Source organism: Manacus vitellinus, unplaced genomic scaffold, assembly GCF_001715985.3.
Source record: "Manacus vitellinus isolate BGI_N305 unplaced genomic scaffold, ASM171598v3 scaffold_19_pilon, whole genome shotgun sequence".
Lineage (NCBI taxonomy): Eukaryota > Metazoa > Chordata > Aves > Passeriformes > Pipridae > Manacus > Manacus vitellinus.
The window spans coordinates 2783396-2802351 of record NW_021939395.1 but is presented as its reverse complement, the minus strand read 5'-3'; the positions used below and the strand labels follow the sequence as shown (position 1 = coordinate 2802351).

General features: G+C 39.3%; 1 protein-coding gene across 1 annotated transcript in view; it reads right to left on the bottom strand.

Annotated features, from left to right (window-relative positions):
* Positions 1-2009: 2009 nt before the first annotated feature.
* TEX11 (testis expressed 11) overlaps positions 2010-18956 on the bottom strand; it is a gene marked incomplete at its 5' end in the record, with an annotated part of 29115 nt that continues 12168 nt past the window's right edge. The window contains 19 exons of the mRNA XM_029959183.1: positions 2010-2303; positions 3319-3483; positions 4198-4318; positions 5228-5336; positions 6107-6256; positions 7408-7480; positions 8287-8403; positions 8941-9011; positions 10628-10714; positions 11301-11341; positions 11769-11822; positions 12487-12572; positions 13361-13485; positions 14591-14693; positions 15163-15300; positions 16383-16468; positions 17224-17375; positions 18061-18139; positions 18727-18808. Coding sequence (XP_029815043.1) covers positions 2232-2303; positions 3319-3483; positions 4198-4318; positions 5228-5336; positions 6107-6256; positions 7408-7480; positions 8287-8403; positions 8941-9011; positions 10628-10714; positions 11301-11341; positions 11769-11822; positions 12487-12572; positions 13361-13485; positions 14591-14693; positions 15163-15300; positions 16383-16468; positions 17224-17375; positions 18061-18139; positions 18727-18808 — 1911 coding nt within the window. The remainder of the gene's footprint in view (positions 2304-3318; positions 3484-4197; positions 4319-5227; positions 5337-6106; positions 6257-7407; positions 7481-8286; positions 8404-8940; positions 9012-10627; positions 10715-11300; positions 11342-11768; positions 11823-12486; positions 12573-13360; positions 13486-14590; positions 14694-15162; positions 15301-16382; positions 16469-17223; positions 17376-18060; positions 18140-18726; positions 18809-18956) is intronic.

The following is an 18956-nucleotide window of genomic DNA, read 5'->3' as shown; positions in this document are numbered from 1 at the left end:
AGCCTACTGGAAGAGGGGCTTTAAAGGAATTTGATTAGAGTTTTCTGAAAAATTGTCTTCCCTTGGATGCCTGAGATTGGGGGAACCTGGATAGCCCTTTGTTGCTAATGATGCTTGGCAGCACAACCTTCAAGGACTGCTGTTCTCTGCTCTCCTCAGGATGTCACAGCAGGATCCGTGGCTGTGCAGCAGGTAAAGTTATCATCATGTCAAAGGTGTCTCTTTCCTTGAAGAATCCTCAGGTTCCCCTTGACTTATAGTATTTATTTATATCCCTTTCCTCCAAAATGAGGGTTATGTTTAACTTTGGGGTTTTTTAACCCTAAGGAAAAACATTTCGTTGTTGGGGTCAGTGGGTGCAGCACCATCTCTTAGTGGAACGAGCACACAGGAGCTCTTGTGAGACTTGGAATCCCTTGTTGGGGCCACACTTGGCTCAGCACAGGGATGATCGTGGTGTTTCCTCCCTTAGTTCAGTGCACTGCTTGACAAAAGCTTCTGCCCAATCCCCTAATGAGCTTCAGCCCTCTGCCAATTACCTTGATTGCTGTGACCACTTCAATTCTAGGTGTTGGTGGCCAGGCTGGCCCCTCTTCCTTCCTGCCCCTCCAGAACACTCAACAGCTCAATCAGCCACAACAGCAAAGCTCTTCCCAGAGTGTGTGGGGGGAGGCAGCCCGAGGTGCATCCCCAATGGAAAGCTGCTGGAGAGCCACCTCCTCCAGGTGAGAGGGGGTAGAAGGGGCTCCTCTCCAAACAGTCACGAAATTATCAGATTGGTGTGGGGGGGAAGACAGGGCACTAAATACAGAAAGGGGGGAAATTTGTGACCTCCTGCCCTAGAGGATCCATTTGTGTTCTCAGAAGCAAGTTCCAGAACCGGTATCCAGCACACCCTGCAGCTTCCACAGTGATGTGTAAATCGGAAACTACCAGTGCAATGCCACCCCCTGGAGCCATCTGTGCACACCCAGGGATGAGCACCCGGGCTCTCTTAGCTGAAAGAAAACAATGAAAAGAGAAGACTGGGGGAGGAAAGAGCAGCACTGCTTTTTTTTTCTTCCAAGTCAGCTGTTGTTGGCTTAAAAAGATTTATAACCCACAGTCACTCTGGATGGGCTGCTGAACTATAAAGCAACGTTTAGCCCAGAAAAATAACCTGGACCAGCCTGCACCTACACCAGCAAACACCTGCAAAGCAGAGTGATTGCACACAAGCTGCCTACTGGGAACGGCCACTGCAAATGCAGCTAATTAAGTCTGATTCAGCTAGGAGAGGAATTCTTGCCCTACTTAAACCCTGTGTAAATGCTCAGCCTGGAATAAAATGTGCCATGTGAAAATCTGGAGAGAAGAGGTGAGTACTATCAGCAGAGCCTGTGGCTGATCTGATCTGGCCTCCTTAGGGAAATCTGTAGCATAAAAGAAATCAAACTGAGTACCTCCAAGGAAAATATTCAAACAATTCCGGCTGTAGGCAAACCCACATCTAATGCTTCCTTCTGTGGCTGTATGTAATTACCTGCTGACACTTCCTGGGTAAACATGACCTTTGTCACCCGGTCCAGTGTGACACCTTTACCTGTTCATGTGTGTGTGCAAGTCAGAACTGAGAACAACAATTAAGGGCTGCCTGGGACGCACTCAGTGAGCTCAAAGGGAGGGTGGAGCCCTCACAGCAGCCCAGAACCAGTGCCAGTGAAAGCCTCAGCTTTTTCCTTGAGCTCACAGTCTGTCCTAACTGCCTGTGAAAGCAGCAACCAGCTCTGAATTCTTGTCCATGCTGAAATGGGCTGAAAGCTGAAGTGACCTGATAAATATTTATGCAGCAAGGCAGCTATGACATCCAGAGGAGATGGAATACTTCTGGAATACTTTTATCATTCTCACCGCCACTTTCTACTAAAATCAGCCTACTTAAAGCAGCCTGTTACACAACAGCAGACGCATCTCATGAAAAAGTTAAATATTTATTTCTAACTGTTAAATATTTATTTCTAACTGTTAAATAGCTCAGGAGAATGAAAATTATTCCCTAGAGGGAAACAATTACATTTATTGAATAAACACTTCCTAAAAAGTACATAACTTCTTTGCCAACAAGAAGGAGATCCTGGTTTCTTTTCCACTGCTCCCATGACCTCGTGCCTTTGCAGAGCTAATGGTTCTTTTATTCAGCAGAACATTTCCAAGAGAGACTGCTGTCCTTTTTTTTGCAGTTGTGCCTCTCATTATTCTTCATTTGGAATAAATCCTTTTGCTCTGTCCAGTTTGTCCAGAACCTCACTATAAAGACCAATCATCTGCAGAATATAAGCACCAGAGTTGTCAGCAAGGATGGATAAAGCTGTATCATTCAACTAGATATAACAAAGTGACAGGAAACAGAAGCAAGGGAATAAGTGGGAGCTTCTAAACCTGAAATATCAGGTTGATGTAAAGATTTTGGCTCAGGTTTAAATACAATAGCTTATTAAAAAACAGTTAAATCAGTGCAACCTAATAAAGGTGTCATAAAGAGTAGTTTATATCTGAGTCTTACATCAGTGAATAAACCTGTTCACCAAATCACAGAAGCTGGGAGTTGATGTTGAGGTTGGAAGGGAGTGATCTCAATTTCCTACTGTCTTAACTGACATATTTAAAATGGTCTTAGATTTACAGCCAGCCCTTGATTGCCCAGACTGTGCATAAGAGAATGAAAGGTGACACCAGTCAGGCTGTGCAGTGTTGCAATCTAGACAGGAGCACCAGCCAAAAACTGTAGAAAGAAGCTTACTTGTGACAGACTGAAAAAAAAAGTGTCATTGCAAAGTGTCATCTACAAAGGTACTGGCTCTGAAATTTCTCCCTCACACAAGTGGCTAAGCTACACCTGAAAAGATGAGCTTTAAGGATTTCATTCACATCAGCTTAAACCTCATTTATAAAACATTAGATTATACCAGAAACCAAGATTCAAAGTATTCATACAACAGCTGACTTAAGTAAGCTGGTACAGCACCTTGACTTTAGTTAAAGCAGGCAAAGGTACAAGGGTTCTCCCATGGCACAAATGAAGTTTATTTCCAGTCAGCCACTTAAATCATCCTTCCAATAAAAGGACATTATATTACTCTTTCTATTGTCTGTCAAAACCTTTCTGGCCTCACTTTGAAAAAATCTTCTAGCATCAGGCTCCCCCAAAATATTTAGGTACCATGCTTCTCCTGAAACTCTTCAGATGTCATCACTAGTGGTTTCTTCACCCAGATCCACATCTCAGATTCAGGCCAGACATCCAATCCCACATCCTCAGATCCCCCTGTGTACACTTACATGGCCCTCATAGCTCTTCTTCAGAGATCCTAAATGATTGAGGAAACGCATCCCCAATCCACACCACTGCTCAGCTTCCTTGTATTTACCAACAGTATACTGAAATATTCCTGTATTCCAGGCTCTTGTCATCAACCAAAGGATCTCCATCTCTGGGTAAGCATTCTGGGGTGGCAAACCAGAAACAGCAGCTCATCAGAAAATAGAAACTTCACTTTAAAACTGACAAGTCAAGAGTGTGTTAGAGTTCAGTTTCAGAGTGGGAAAACAGTCGGATTTTTTCCTCCTAAGCCAAGGGCAATTCCTTGGGTAAGAAATGCTTTTTGAAAGAAAGATTTTACTCTCCATACACCTGTCCTCACAGAAAACAAGGCAAGAGGTACCACAAGGACTGACAGCACAGGAATCCAGTTCTTGGTAATTTAGAAAAAACAGTAACATAGTAAGTTCCCAAATACATTTAACAAAAAAGAGATTAGAAAAAAAGCAAGACTGGTATCCAAATTTTAGATGGTTTAAACTGATCTGAAAAAGTAATCTGCATTTAAAACACATACTCAGCATAAGAACGTAGAAAGCAAGAGGAGTAAAGATAGATCTTCTAGCTCAAGATGTTTCTAAAATAGCCACTGAAAATTTGGCCTTAAATATCTCTAAAAAACCCTTGCAAAATCCAGGGAAATTTGTAATGCAGTCATAAATATCCAAGAGACATTTCTTTTGAGGTAATTTTGGTGTATCTTTTACTGAAGAAGTCTTAGCAGCTCCACATGTAACAGTATAGAATGTTCATTTTACTAATTATTCTCAGTCTCATGAGAATTTTTTTCCAGTGTGCTCAGGATCATCTCCCATCTCTTGGCTTCCTGTTCAACTTACTGTGCTGCTGACTACACTCAGAGCATCTTCAAAGTAGTCCCACACCTCCTGCAGGACACAGGTCTCCAAGTCTGTTAATCCAGTCGGCAAAGAAATATTAATCAAGCTATGTAAGCATTTGCTGAGAATTGAAAGAGAGCAAAAGAGGAAACATTCAATACCATGTGCACAAAACAGCTACTTTTTAGTATCAGCAGCACACTGTGTTATGGCTCTGTGATTGTCAGACAGACATGTCTACCTTGGTGCTTACTACACTCACATTCTTGTTGCAGAAACATCCATTTTCCTGTATCAGATCTCACTCAAACAAACTATGCAAAAACAGAGCCAAGAGAGGCAAGCAGTACTTAATTATTTTCATTGCTGGTCTCTAACACAGAAGGAAACCCTCAGAAAATCAAAACCAAACACATGGCTTCTGAAAACAGGTCTGTCTTCCTCAGTGTGAAGTGAGAAAGGCAACATTAACAGTTGCCTTTGCCCAGGGGTTACTGCAAGGAAACTGGAAAGGAGGAAAAAAATCCTTTGTGGGACACAAGTGAGAAAGAACATACACCAGATTGTCTTTCAGATTGCATAAGGAACAGCTGACAGAGAGCCAGGTACCCAGCAAAATAAATCACAAATGTACTATGGCATCATATCACTAACTTTCAACTCAGGGCTCTCTTAACCCTTAATTTCTCTTCACTTCATTGTCTTTGAAATACCTAGTTCACTGCTGCAGAGTAACATTTGAAATGAACATCTTCCTTACAAGAAACAACCTCTTCTAGATCCAATTTTCATTTTTCTTCCTCAATAGATTTATTTCTTGGAAATAAGACTGTGCCAGAGAATATGCCAAGTAAGCAAGTTGCAGTTAACACATCTATGAGACAGTCATCCTTCAGAGCTACATTGCTTGGCCAGCAAGAAGTAGAACCTTGCACATAAACTACAGTCCACCTTTTTCAAATTGCAGGCTTAATTCCCTGTCAGCATTTCCAGTCACAGGCTCATGGCAAAGCTGTGTGATAACACTAACCTAAATTTCACAGCATCAATGACAGTCTGCTTTCTGTGAAGGTTTAGTGCACTCTTGAGAGCTTTCTTACACAGTACAGGATACCGAGCTGGAGATTCCATTGCTAAAGCTGAAAAGTACAAGAAAATAGAGAAGAACATAAAAAGGAATTACTGAAGTCAGGCTTTAATCTCATAAGGAACTAAAATAAATTACAGCACGTTGCCAGATCCCTTGTGATAAACAACTGAGAAGAGATTTGCTTAATACCTGGGCTGGCCACAAACCAGTGCTTCTCTACTTCTTTCTTACCATGCACATCATCAAAGAGGACAAGGCAGAAGCACAGCAGGTTTCATAATTTACAAGTACTCTCACTGCTGTTTACCTGCAGTGCAGTTATCCAAAAATACTGGGGTGGGGGAACTGTCCAAAGTAAAGAATTTTGTTTGCCTCCTTGAACATGAAAATCTGGAAAAATTAGGCAGGAGCAGGATGTCAGTTTGGTGTCTCCAAGGCTACTCCCTTAGGACAAAGGAGATCAGAAGGTGTTTATGCAACCCTACAGAACACCCTCCAAAGATTTGCCATGGTAGGTCTAAATGTTAATCATCTTTCTTGGTTCTACTCTAGATTCTCAAGGATTAGGGTCTAGAAAGGAAGATTGTCATAAATTTCTGGTTTGCCATCCACGTGATATGGTATTTCAAAATACAGATTTCCTAATGTTGTAGAGATCCTAAGCATCTTTGCTTCAGGACAGAATATATATCATTAGACCCATTTTCTGCATGTTGGGCAATACATGATAATACTGGTCACCCCAAATTGATAGGAAAGAGAAACAAAAGCTTTTTCCTGTGACTTGAAGACCTATGAAAGTACAAATGCAGTCCTTACATGCAATGATTTCTAGTGTCTTGATCTCTATTTGTGGTTGCTCCCAAACTGACTCCATAAAGTTGTGAAGTGATGGATCATTCAGTTTGGATCTTGCTTCAAATTCATAAAGCAGCAACAATGTGTCTGTTGGGTCTTTACCAAAATCTCCTGAAAAAGAGACAGAGCAGCCTGTACGTAATGATGAATTTTCTCAAAGCCTCGTGGTGTACTATAAGGTATAAATTTTGCTTCCAACAGGCAGGAAAACCATTAAGATTTAACAACAGAGCAACTGCTGTTTTAAAACAGAGCAACAACAGGAACTCTGAAGCACTCTTGGACAAAAACTTAGATGTCCAAAGCATAATCCCCCCAACCACAATGCCTTCCCTCCCCCACCAAATAATCTGAATTGTCTGTAATTGGCCAAATTAATACAACCCTCCTAGGCAAGGTAATAGGTACTAGGGAAGCCATTTTCACAGGCAGGTAAGAGAGAGAACAGAAGGCCACCAGCTCAGGTCAGCTTACAGAAGAAGTTACCATCTGCTTCAAGTTCTTCTACAGGACTTGACCCCTTTCTGGTAGAAAAGCCCTCAGGAAATCCTTAAACAGGGCAGAAGGGTGGGAGAACAGCAGAACTGTGTCAAGTAAACCTGATACAAACACCAGGGTCTAGTGAAGAGGTGAAGGAAGCACCAGGCTGCCGACTCACAAATGTCTGTGGGAGAAATTCCACTGTGTTCCTGTTCCTGAGACAATCAACCCTTTGGGAATTTGAGGATGGCAGATTAAAAGGGAAGAAGTTTACTACCAAAAAAAAAAATGTGAAGCATGCCTCTGCTAGGCTAACTTGGCATGTCAGCTGAAAGCACGTCAGTCTCCAGTAATATCTCATTTAAACTGACATGGAATAGTCAGGGAACAGAGGATGGATTTTGGCACTTCAAAGTGTGGTCCAGGATCTTCTGCATTCTGAGATGCCTTATGTGGGAAAAGGGTAAAACCATTAGAACAGGGCAAGAGTGACTCCACTCTAGAGTAAAAAGCTTGGAATTTCTTAACATCTAAGCCAGAACCATCAACCCAACCTCACTCTGACAGACTGTTCCACACTTCACAGCACCTCTGCAATAAAAAGCCTGCAATGACAAACAAAAAACAGTCGTTGGCTTTGCCAATTCTTTTATCATATTGTCATCTATCTGCTTCCACACCCTTCAGCTGAGACAGCATCTCCCTACACCCTGTATTTTTCACAAATATAGTGACTAATTCTAAGAGTTACATGTGCTGAACAGCCACACTTCATAGCTTACCTGTTAATTTCAGAACCTTCCAGATCTCCTTGCATGTCTGAAGATGTTGAAGGGCCTGGCTAAAAAGCTCCATCTATTTTACAAAATTTAGGAAGACATTTTTTGTCACCGTTTTAAAAGCAAAAGGAATGATTATGTCACAACTAACAACACCTTTATATCTCATTATAAAAAAAAATAAGAATCAGCCTAGTTAGTAAATCACCTGTACCAGTTATTGTTTTTGGGGGGGGGGTTCACTTTTTCAAGGACCTCCACATCTCAGACAAACACAATGTTCCACTGGTCCAGAAAGAACCATACATGTTCCTATGGGGCCTATTTTTTTTAATCTCCCAAGCATAAAACAGTGCTAGTGAGACTGTGCATCCCTCTCCACAGTAGTTTTATAATCACTCCACACCAGACTTCAGTACTTCCTTCACAACCCCTGGACATTTTCCTTAATCTTCCTACCACAGGGAGCACAATGCCCTCCCCCCACCAAAGCATGTATGCATAAAACCAAAAATAAACTGTAAGCTTTATCACAACCATACTGGCTTTCAGCAACAGCAGTAATTGTCTGACCAGCCCACGTTTAGCAGCAGATTCCTCACATAATATACACAGTAAATTGAAATTCATGTAAGAGAAGGTACTGCCATGACCCTTTGCTGATATAAATCTGTTCAAATCCACTGAAGTCAACAGAACTGATTTACAGAAATCCAACATTTACAATTGTCTGGAAAGGTGCATTGATTCTAATTAACTATGAAATGTTCCCTTGCTTAAATCCACAATATCCCATTCTGAATGAAAAAACAGACTCCAAAACCAAAAGAAAAAAAATGCTACACCAGCACACAGAGAAATATTTAACAGAACTTGCCCTACCTGTTCTGAAGGTGTTACTTGCTGTCTTCCCATTTCCAGATCAACTGCAGCTGCCATTAACAGGCATGTCTTCTGAGCAATCAGAACAGCTTTGTCAGAGGGACAAAACTGGGACAACTGACACCAAAAATAGGAAAAGGTAATGAGAATTTTACCCTTATAAAGCAATTTGCTCGTGAACAGATGACTGCTGACTCTCCTCTGTGACACTTTCTGGAGTTAGTCACGAGTTGTATATAGTTATATTGCAATTTTACTTGTGCAATTACACAAAAAGATTATTTAAATATAAAGTGTAAAGCAGAGTTGGAGTTTCCTCTCTACAAACACATGCAAAACTGACAGTGTTGGTAAGAAGTTCTGCATGGAGATTAGGATTCAAGTACTTAACATTTTGTATTAACGATACAGTTTCCAAACATCAGAATGCATTTATTTCAGAAAATTCTCATTGAAGTCTAAGTTTCCTATTACATTTTTAAGCAACAGAATGTAAAATTATGACAATAATGCACACATTTTGTATTACAAGTCAATCTCCTTCAGAGCATACAAGCATGTCTCCATGGAGATACCCAAAACATGAATGTGACTTCTAAAAGAATCAGACAGATGAAAATATTCCTCAATTAGAGACACTATCAGCAAAAGTACCTTGAAAGACAGTACAAAAAACTCCCTCATCTTTTCAGGGCTGTCCTTGAACTGTACAGCTAAGTTCCAAGCTAACAAAGACATAAAAAATAGAGACTAGGATAAAAATCTTCACTGTTACATGTGTGCCCATCAAATTCTAGCAATAAGCAGCTCACATTCTACAGTTCTATTTCTTAATCAAAATGTCATCAACAGCTCATTTAACAACGGTAAGAAATACTGTTATTAGTGATTTGTTAAAATAGCTTGTTCATGCTTTCAAACTTTGTCTTGATAATTTCATCACAATCAAGTATCCCACCTACCACACACCCTGCTCACAAGAGCACGAACTGGAAGAAGCATTTTCTTAAATTAGTAAACTAAGCTAGCATATCAATGAATGTAAGTGTTAAACAATATTCCCAAGACAAATAAAAAAATGAAAAAAACCCCACATCTTGAAACATTTTTCATTTTACCCCAGCAAGGTCAAATACAGGGCAATTAAGCACACAGCTCTTGAGTAGTAAATGGACGAGCATCTAAAGACAATCAAATGATTTATGTATAAGAACCTGACCCAATTAAATGCTCAGATTCTACAGTAACTCTCACATTAATTTATCCACTAGGACATGGTTTTGTAGTCTCCAGTTTGTTTATTCTGTGAGTAAGAATGCTGTCTTGGAAAGGTCATGGTCACCACAGATTCCATTCATGCTCATGGTCAATGTATTTGACCTCTGCTGCTTCTCTCCCCACTTTGCTCCTCTTTATTGGAGCACGGTTACATTGTGAGGATGTGTGCAAAAGCAGATGTCTTCTGTCATTGATTTCAGCTGTTTTCTCTCCTGTATGTTCTGAGAGAAGAAAGACTCTGAAAAATTGGTTTTATTTATAGACAGCAAGCACACTGATTCTTTACCAAAACACTGTAACAAAGACTACAAAATGAGGATCCAGAGACAACACTTTGGATAAAGCTTAGTACAGCTCCATGGGAGCTGCATTTTCCACTAGAAAACACTTTATCTGTGATAATATTTGCTGTTTAGATTTCAGGCACTGTACTGTAGTTCAAGGCAAACTGCAGGACTGCTGATTTAAAGGACAAATGAAGACTGTATGAGTGGCAGAGATAAACTCAGCCTGCACCAACCATACCAGTGCACTTATCTGAACTCCATAATTCTTATTTTGCCTACATGAGAATATGCATAGTCAGGATCAGCAGTAAGGGTTGTTTTGGGTTTTTTTTTTTATTGCTCTTAGCAGCATTTATTTTCAGACATTTAAGAAAAACATTATTCTTTCTATTTTCCTGATTTTAAATTTTACCCCTGTAACAGAGTCTTGGTAGAGAAGGTGTAACTAACAGAAAAGTGGTGAACTGTGAAGAGTGGTACCATGGACATATACAACAATTCCTGTAGTGAAAGGAATAATGCATCAGCTACCCCTTCAGGCAAACACACCTTGTGTGAGCATTTGTCTTGATAACTGACTTAAAACACAAATCATGTCAGATAGTTTCAGAAAAAAGAAAATGCAGCAGGAGAACTTTAAGACCAGTTAAGGCAGCAACTGCCAAAGGTGACAAGTTTTATAAATCTACTACCTCTCTAAACACTTCTTTCTTCCTTAAGGTCTGGTTAAGAGGAGGTAGAAGAGATTTAGTTTAGATTTTGAGAGTGCAACCTACCAACTTTTCTAAACCAGTGAGCTTCAAGGATCCTCATGTCCCCTGCAAATTTGTCTTCCATGAAAGACTCAGCAAGTCTCTTGTGAGCTGCAGAAAATGTATTGTTCACATTTGTATGTTCAAAAACATTTCCAAGCCTAATCATTACACTACAAAACAGAGGTTTCCAAAACTCCCATGTAATTCCTGACGAAGACTTATTCTCACAACTTAAATCTCATATTTTTCACCTGTAAGCCTTATTAAAAAAAAATCAAAAGGTGCCTCAAACATCATTTTATAGAAGATGCCAACAAGTACATCAAAGTTTACTGACACTGAAGTCTTATGCAGAGAAGTTTTACTTAATTTCACAAGAAGTTGAGGGCTTTTAAATTTAATAACAGGTTTGAGGCCTTTCCTCTAGGAATCTTTAATTAATTTAATTCTACTCTTCATTCTCTTCTACTTGCAGTAGTACTGCAAGTTTTCAATAGCAAAATCCTGTAGCACTGAAATCCAACTTCACAACACTGTTGAATGTCCAGTTTTAGTTTTCACTGATTTCAGTGGGAAGTTGGGAACTGGGACTGACAAAAGGAGTCCAAACATTTTGTTGGTATGGACCTAATCATATCATAAAATGTTCACATATAGAAGAACTCCAGAAAATGTAAATTAAACAAAAGCATACCCAAGTTCAAGTAAGTCAGTATTGAATTGATATCTTCATCTCTAGAACAGGGGAAAAATTAAGTTTCAGAAAATTGATTAGCTTTCTCACAACAGAACACATTATTTATGTTGGAATACAACTCCATAATTATGGATATATTCATTCTTCTCACCCAGAACTTCTGAAAGATATCACATAAGTGTCAAAGTTACAGAGATTGCTTAGCTCACATCCTCCATTAGAAACACCTGACAGTCTGATGCATTCATTAGAGAGGAAGGCAAAGAGCAAATATTTAAAGAAAAGGTTATACAACTAGAAAATATGTTCCTATGTGATGTCATTAGGTCAAGCTGGGAAGTCAGCTGGGTGGACATTTTACTAGCATAAAAAATGATCTCTTGATTAGTCTGCAGGAAAAGAAGCCCAGCAAGAAAACATTACACCATTTGTACAACAAGAAAATGTTTTTGCAAATGGACTCACCTTTTCTCTTCCTTTTCTGCCATGACTTTTGATAACATCAGACGAACCAAACATCTGAGAAAAAAAGACAATGAAGAAACAAGATTTTTTTTTTCTTCAACAGTGTACTCTGTCCTAATTTTTTCCAGAAGGGATCCCTCTTTTCTTCCTTATGCTATCAGCCCGTGGAACTCACAGAAGAATTCAAAATGTCAAACTGAGAATAAGATTGTGCTATTTCCCACTCCATTGCCTTGTTTTGTATATCACTTTGTTAAATCATGTATTAGTAAGCAATCGTGTAATTGTAAGTAAATAATGTACTTTAAAATAAATGTACTTTAACAAAGGCTTTAAGTAAATATTGGAATAAATACATGTGTCTCACAATATTTGTTTTTATAAACAAGATGGAATATTTCAAGAAGATGCCACTTTATCAGAGGACATAAGCTAACTGGTATTTTCACCAAAAATATTGCAATTCCATTAAAATCACTGTTGGTCACATGTTCACACCACAGTGTAATCATAAAATTCAGAGAAACTAATAATTTGCTTGGGAGAGACTTGCAACATCTGTAGATATGAGGAGTTGAGGCTTGAGGTACATCTGCAGCACCAAAAAGACTGCTAAATAACATTTCATCTAAGCACTTTTCCATTTTCCTCATTATAATATTTTTCAAAAAGAAACCAGAACAATTTCTCCTTCCTTGTAAGTATACTGAATTCTTACTTTAAGGCTGCAAATAATTGCTGGTAGTCTTGTAAATGTTCAGACAAATACTCCAAAGCTTTGATAGCTGCAATTTGCTGGTCATTCTGAAAAGAAATTAAAACATGTTTTGTATATACTGCACTACCTCAGTCACTACAAAAAATAACCAAACCAAACCAACAACAACAAAAAAAAACAAATAACAAAACAAAGCAACCCCAAAGCAGCAACATATTCCAGAGATCTGTGCAGTCTATGAGCAGGAAAAAGAACAAAGGATTCTGCACAGAATTGCCTCAGAGTGCAGAGAAAACTCTAAGGAGAGATCACACGACTCCATGCACAGAGAGCCCATGGCAAGAACAGGACTAGCACAGGTTGGTAAGGCTTTCATGCCTTACAGGGCTATGAACAAAGCCCTAATAGCTTAAAATACAATCAACCAGTTCAGACATCACTCAAGTCACCAACCAAGAGGCAAACAGGAGGGACAAAGGACTTTTCATTCTTTCATTGTTGGCTTATGTGTGTTTTGTGCACAGGTTCCCCCTCTCACGTCAAAGATCAAACCCCGGAGGCAGAAGACGACGTAACAATTTGCTAAGGAAAATCTTACAGAAATACACCATGTCATTTCCAGTTGCCAACATTTATAACTCAGAATCCTTTCTTTCTCTGCAGAAATTTTAAAAGATACCATTTCTTTCTATGTGAAATTAATTTCCACTTTGCATTACACAACACAGTGGAGTGAGACCTTTGTCACAGAAGCATGAAATACTTAGAAATCCATGAAATACAGAGAAATATTAAAAGTAGGCCAGGTTAAAGAGGTTACAGCTGTCCTACTTACATCAACAAAGCAAAGTAAAGGCAACATTATCTGCTCTACCTCTAATGCAATTTGGGCAGCCAAACTCAAGAGGTTAGTGCCTGTATTTTTATCCACTCCCGGCTTGTCTTCATTTTGCAATGTCTTTTCTGCCAGCTTCCCCATCTCAACCACTGCTTCCACAGCTGAAAGATACATAGGGAAGAAATAACATTTTTTATGGAAGCAATTAGAAGGTGAAAAGTTCTACTGTTTTAATGACTTCTGGAAGGCTATAATCTTTCTTTTTTTTTTTAATGAAAAACCAAGACAAGAAAACCTGATCATACCAGTACTTCTCCACAAATCTGCATTTCTTCCTAGAGAGGTGCCAAAAAGCTTTCCAAGCTGCTAATCTATGGAAATAAGGATGCCATACAAATGATACTCATCTCACATCTTAATTTTTGTTCTGCTAAATAACTGTTTGTCACCAAAGACAGAAGACTTTCTCTAATACGCTGTCTGGGCGTCATTCCAAGCTCCCACATCTTGGCTCATGCTAAGGGTGCCACTGCTTTTATGTTCACACTGTGCTGTGGTTCCCACTCTATATTATGTGAACAAATTATGCTCTCATTAAAAGATGTATAGAGGAGAATTAATTGGCAGAGAACTCACTGGAAAATAAGATCTGCGTGTTATTCTGTATTCTAAGTAAGCAGAGACTGTGTTTCTCAATTTTCATTACTTGAGCTCAGATTCTCGTTAAAATACGAAATAGCAGAACTCATTATAAAAAAGAAAGAGGCTACAGAGATATTCTGCAAGTCATCTCAGTAATTCATGGGGTTTTTTGTAATTCCAGGCTTTACTTGTCCAGAGGAATTAAGAGCAGTCATAATGGTTCCCTTAAGGTTCATTTAGCTCAGTATCCTTTTTTATATTGTATATGGATACGAAAATATATGAAAAGCAGTGAACATACAATGCTTCTCACCCTGGATTGCTACTACAACTTCTGCCCATGGGAAGATTAGAGACTTCCTAGCCAGAGGTTCCATCCAGACAATATCAAATACAGCAATGGACTCCACATCTCACAAGCTCTGTGCAAAAAACAACCCACTCTGAAAATTTAAATCTGCAGCCTGACAGTTTCAATGACTTCAGAGACACTTCTTCTAGCAACCCTCTACTGTGTCTTTCTCAAGATAAACAGTCCAAATCTGTTTAGTATTTTCTAACATATTTAGAACATATTTAGCAGTTCTTCTCCTTATAGTGGACCCTTTATCTTTCAAGTTTTACCTTTATCAGTGTCGTTCTCCATCACTGCAATCTTATAGACACTGAACTTAGTAAAGATGCTGTTTGGATCACACCTCTCTGCTTCTCTAACTGCCTCTTTAGCCTATTCACAGAAAAGATTAAAGGAAATCAGTAAAAAAACATCTTGAAACTAGTAGTACATAATTTGCAACAGAAAAGGGCTAAAAAGATATGGAAAATGTTATGGTTACATTGTTGATTTTTATATAATTACTCAACAAGTTTGGTTTGGCAACATCCTCCCTTGAAAGAAAAGTGATAAGACCAGAAGATGGCACTGAAGGCTGACAATGACCAGAAAGGAAAGAGCCAATTCCTCAAAATCAGAGCTACAGATTCAGAAAGCAAGAGAAGCCCTGAGAATCCTGAAATATTAAACTCCCTTCTGTCACTTTGAACTGTGAGGTTTAACACCTCCAAACCAAGAAAGCCTGGATGGGTAAAGCAGGTGCACTTCTCTGCAGATGTAAATTTAGTCCCAATGACATAGCTACAAAATAAAAACAATGCAAATAAATACATAAATATGTCTACACATGTACTAAATATACCTTGTCAATTTGTTTCAGATGAAAATAGCAAGAAGCCATGTTCCTCTGCAGCTTGGCCAAGTTCTGATCTATCTGCCTAGGTGTGTAGAAGCTGACAGAATAATTGTACCAGTGAAGGGCTTCAGAATAGTTTTTCTCCTAGGAAATATAAAACCAGAACAAAAAAAAAAAACACATAAACACAAACTTATTTGGGTGATTAAACTACCTCTGTCCTCCCAATTTTTATTTTAAAAAAGGTCATAGAAAATGAAAGATTGAGAGAGTCAGGTATATTCTAATGTAACTTTTCCCCCAGAAGAACCATGCTTTGCCTGATGCCCCCCCAGGACAAGGTTGCCCTTCCTGGCTGCCAGGGCACTGCTGACTCATGTTCAACTTGCCATCAAGCAGGACCCCAAGGTCCCTTTCCATGGCACTGCTTTCCAGCTTCTCATTCCCCAGTCTGTCTGTACATCCAGGTTGCTCCAGGTGCAGAATGTGGCACTTGCCTTTGTTACATTTCATACAGTTTGTAAGTGCCCAGTCCTCTAATTTGTCCAGATACTGTGAGAGACAGTATCCAAAGCTTTACTGAAATCCAAAGAGATTACATCAGCTGGCTTCCCAGATCAACTGGGTGGGTGACCTTGTCCTAAAAGGAAATTAAGTTTGACAAGTAGGACTTCCCCCTCCTGAACTAGTGCTGGCTGTGACCAATGACTGCATTGTCCTTCAGGTGTTTTTCAATAACTCCCAGAATAATCTACATAATTTTACCAGGCACTGAAGTGAGACTGACAGGCCTGTAGTTTCCAGGGTCGTCCTTCTTGCCCTTCTTGAAAATTGGGATAACATTTGCCAGCCTGTGGTCAACTGGGATCTCTCCAGATCCCCGAGACCATTCAAAAACCATTGAGAGAGGCCTCACAATGACACCAGCCAGCTCTTTGAGTACCCTTGCATGAATCCCACCAGGCCCCACAGACATACAGGGATCCAGCTGGAAAAGAAATTCTAGCCACAACTTCCCATGCACAAACCTTGAGATGAGGCTACCTGAAACTCGATTTTGTAACAGAAAACAGCACCCAGATGGATGAAAATAAAACTAGTGCCAGCTGGAACAAGGATCTTAGTAACAGTTTGCACTTTAACCAAAAATAGATGTATCAAAGAGGTCAGAAAGAGATTTTCATTTTCACTGATATAAATAAGAACAGTAATGTTTGGTCCCAAACCTCGTAATGTTTGGCAGCTCTGTCCCACAAGATGATGTGCAGCTGATTCAAGGTTTCAGGCAACAGCTGTTTCCCAGTATAATGACCTGAAAGGATACTACAAATCATCACTTTACAAGAACTTTAACAAGCACACTGAGAAGCATCTAAGAACTATCTGAGAAAGACTGTCCCATAGCCTACCACAAAAAACAAAATATAGCACACAACAATAGTTTCAGTCAGGACCCAGTGCTTCATTTTTGTTCCTGAAAAAAACAGCCATCAAACAAAAAAAAACCCACCCACCCAAACAAAACTCAAAAAAAAAAAACCCTGTGGGTAAGAGAAAAATATTTTCAAGCTTGAACAATGTAAATGTGGATCTTGCTCCTAGCTTGATGCTCTGTGAGGCAGGATCTGTTTTACAGCAGATCTGACAGTCCAAAAATATTACAGTGCTACAGGTGCCACAGACATGAAAAATAAACTGCTATTCAGCTGCTCAAACAAGGACATGCAACCTGTTTTAATATGGAAAAACAAAAATACATTGGGCTGGATGGACAAAGTATTAACATTACACAGAATTTCTCGTAAATGTTTCTAATCCCACATGTGGCAGTCACAGAGTCTACACTAAGAAGGAGGAATTGCTGTAGCAAATGAATTTAACCCTGAGCTTTATCATGATTGTCATTCATTACGAAGTTGAGAGCTGCCATGTAAAAGAAACATAAGGGAAAACAGACACAAAGAGAAAGAAAGATGAGAATAAGCAAAAAAAGTGAAAATTAAAATTCAAGACCTTAGCCAACCACATCCAGCTTTCAGTAAACAGCAGCAAAAGACGGATACAGACCTATAATAATTTCTTCAATCTTCTGCTTAGCAAGCAGCTCCCTCTTATTCTGCAACAGGAACTCGATGTGGAGCAGGGTAATTTTTCCAAGGTCAGGTGAAGATTCAAATCGTTCAGGAACAGATTTCAGAAAATCAAGACCAACTGATTCCCTATTCAAACAGATGCATTTTTAAGAGGCTGCACCAGAAGAGCTGTTAATTTTCCATTCTAGATATTCACATATTCATGCCGTGCAGAATGTTTCTCATTCAATCACACTGACAGAATGAATCAAGGTATGAATTTATTACAGTTCATCTATTCAATGGCAGCTTCCTATTAGCACTTCCTTGTTCCACCGTATTCACAAGGGAGTTTACTCCTCCCACTTGCTTCAAGACAGAAGCATATACATAGGTAATTATGAGGGAGCATTCAACAGGGGGAAATTTCATGCCTCTATTTATTTTGCTGCAACTTGTTCATACTTCTACTGCTTTTCACAAGAATGATTCTAGGACCCCAAACTCATTCTGAGGGTTGTTTAGAAAAAAGATTTCAGTCCGATAACTCCAGACATATATTAAAACTACACAGGGAATCTTAATCATTCCAAAGTAAGGCTACAGCACTGCAGACTGCCACTAAACTTATTTTACTCCCTGTTTTGTTGCTGTCATAATCAGTATCACCTGCTACAAGAATGACAGGTTCCCTCTCAAAACTGTGTACCTTATCTCAGTGAGCTTTTATTTAAAATAAAGCATGACTGTATAATATGATGTTCTTTGCTTACAAAGGAACACCTACAAACTCCAAACATTGTGTTTAGCCCACTTAATGATGCTTTCCTACCTTCCATGCTCCAGCAGCAGTTTGGCAGTATTCAAACAGAAGTCTAAAGACATCTCCAAGTGCAGGAATTCTGCGAGAGCTAGACAGAACACAAAACACTTGAGATTATTTAATCAACTTTGACACTTAACTACTCAAACTACCATTTAGCTCTTACAGCTTCTTTCAAAGACAGAAATAAAATGGAAAAAAACAACTACAGTATAATAGATCTAAACCAAAAGGAAGAATAAAACATGTCTATTGTGTTTTGACTTTTCCAGTACAGCTAATGTAGTACTACAGAAAGGTGACAGACTGATAGCCCTGGAATTCTAGTCCTCCTTCTTTAAACAGGAACAGCAGAGGCTGCATTAGTAGCACAATCTTTTGCCTCATGCTGCCTTCCATCAAAATATCCCGCCCTTATCCAGGAGGAATGACTTGAGACTGAGGTTAGTGCCCAGGCTGTGTGCAGGATCATACTGCAAACTGAAATCAGCATCTGGATAACTCCTTTGTGAACACTGACCACTATGTCTCACACTCCAAAACCAGAACGACATTTAACTAATGAAGATTCCAACAAAGCACACAAGAAAGGATTTTTTTTCCTATGTACAACACAGTCTTCTTGGATATGGAGTAATAGGACCTTACTATGAAACCTAAACAGAGGTGTGATACCTGCATTGATATCTTCATCTGATGCTCCACTTTTAAGAAGAATTTTAACTTTCAAAAAAAACCCTGCTGGATGCGTATCCTCCTGCACAGTGAAAAACAACACATTACTTGGACAGCTCTTTGTAGAATACAGATCCTGTGAGAGTACAGCACATTCATAACACAGACAAATATTAAAAAATCACATACTCCCCACTGTACTCTTCAGTTCCATTTTAATGACTGAAGCA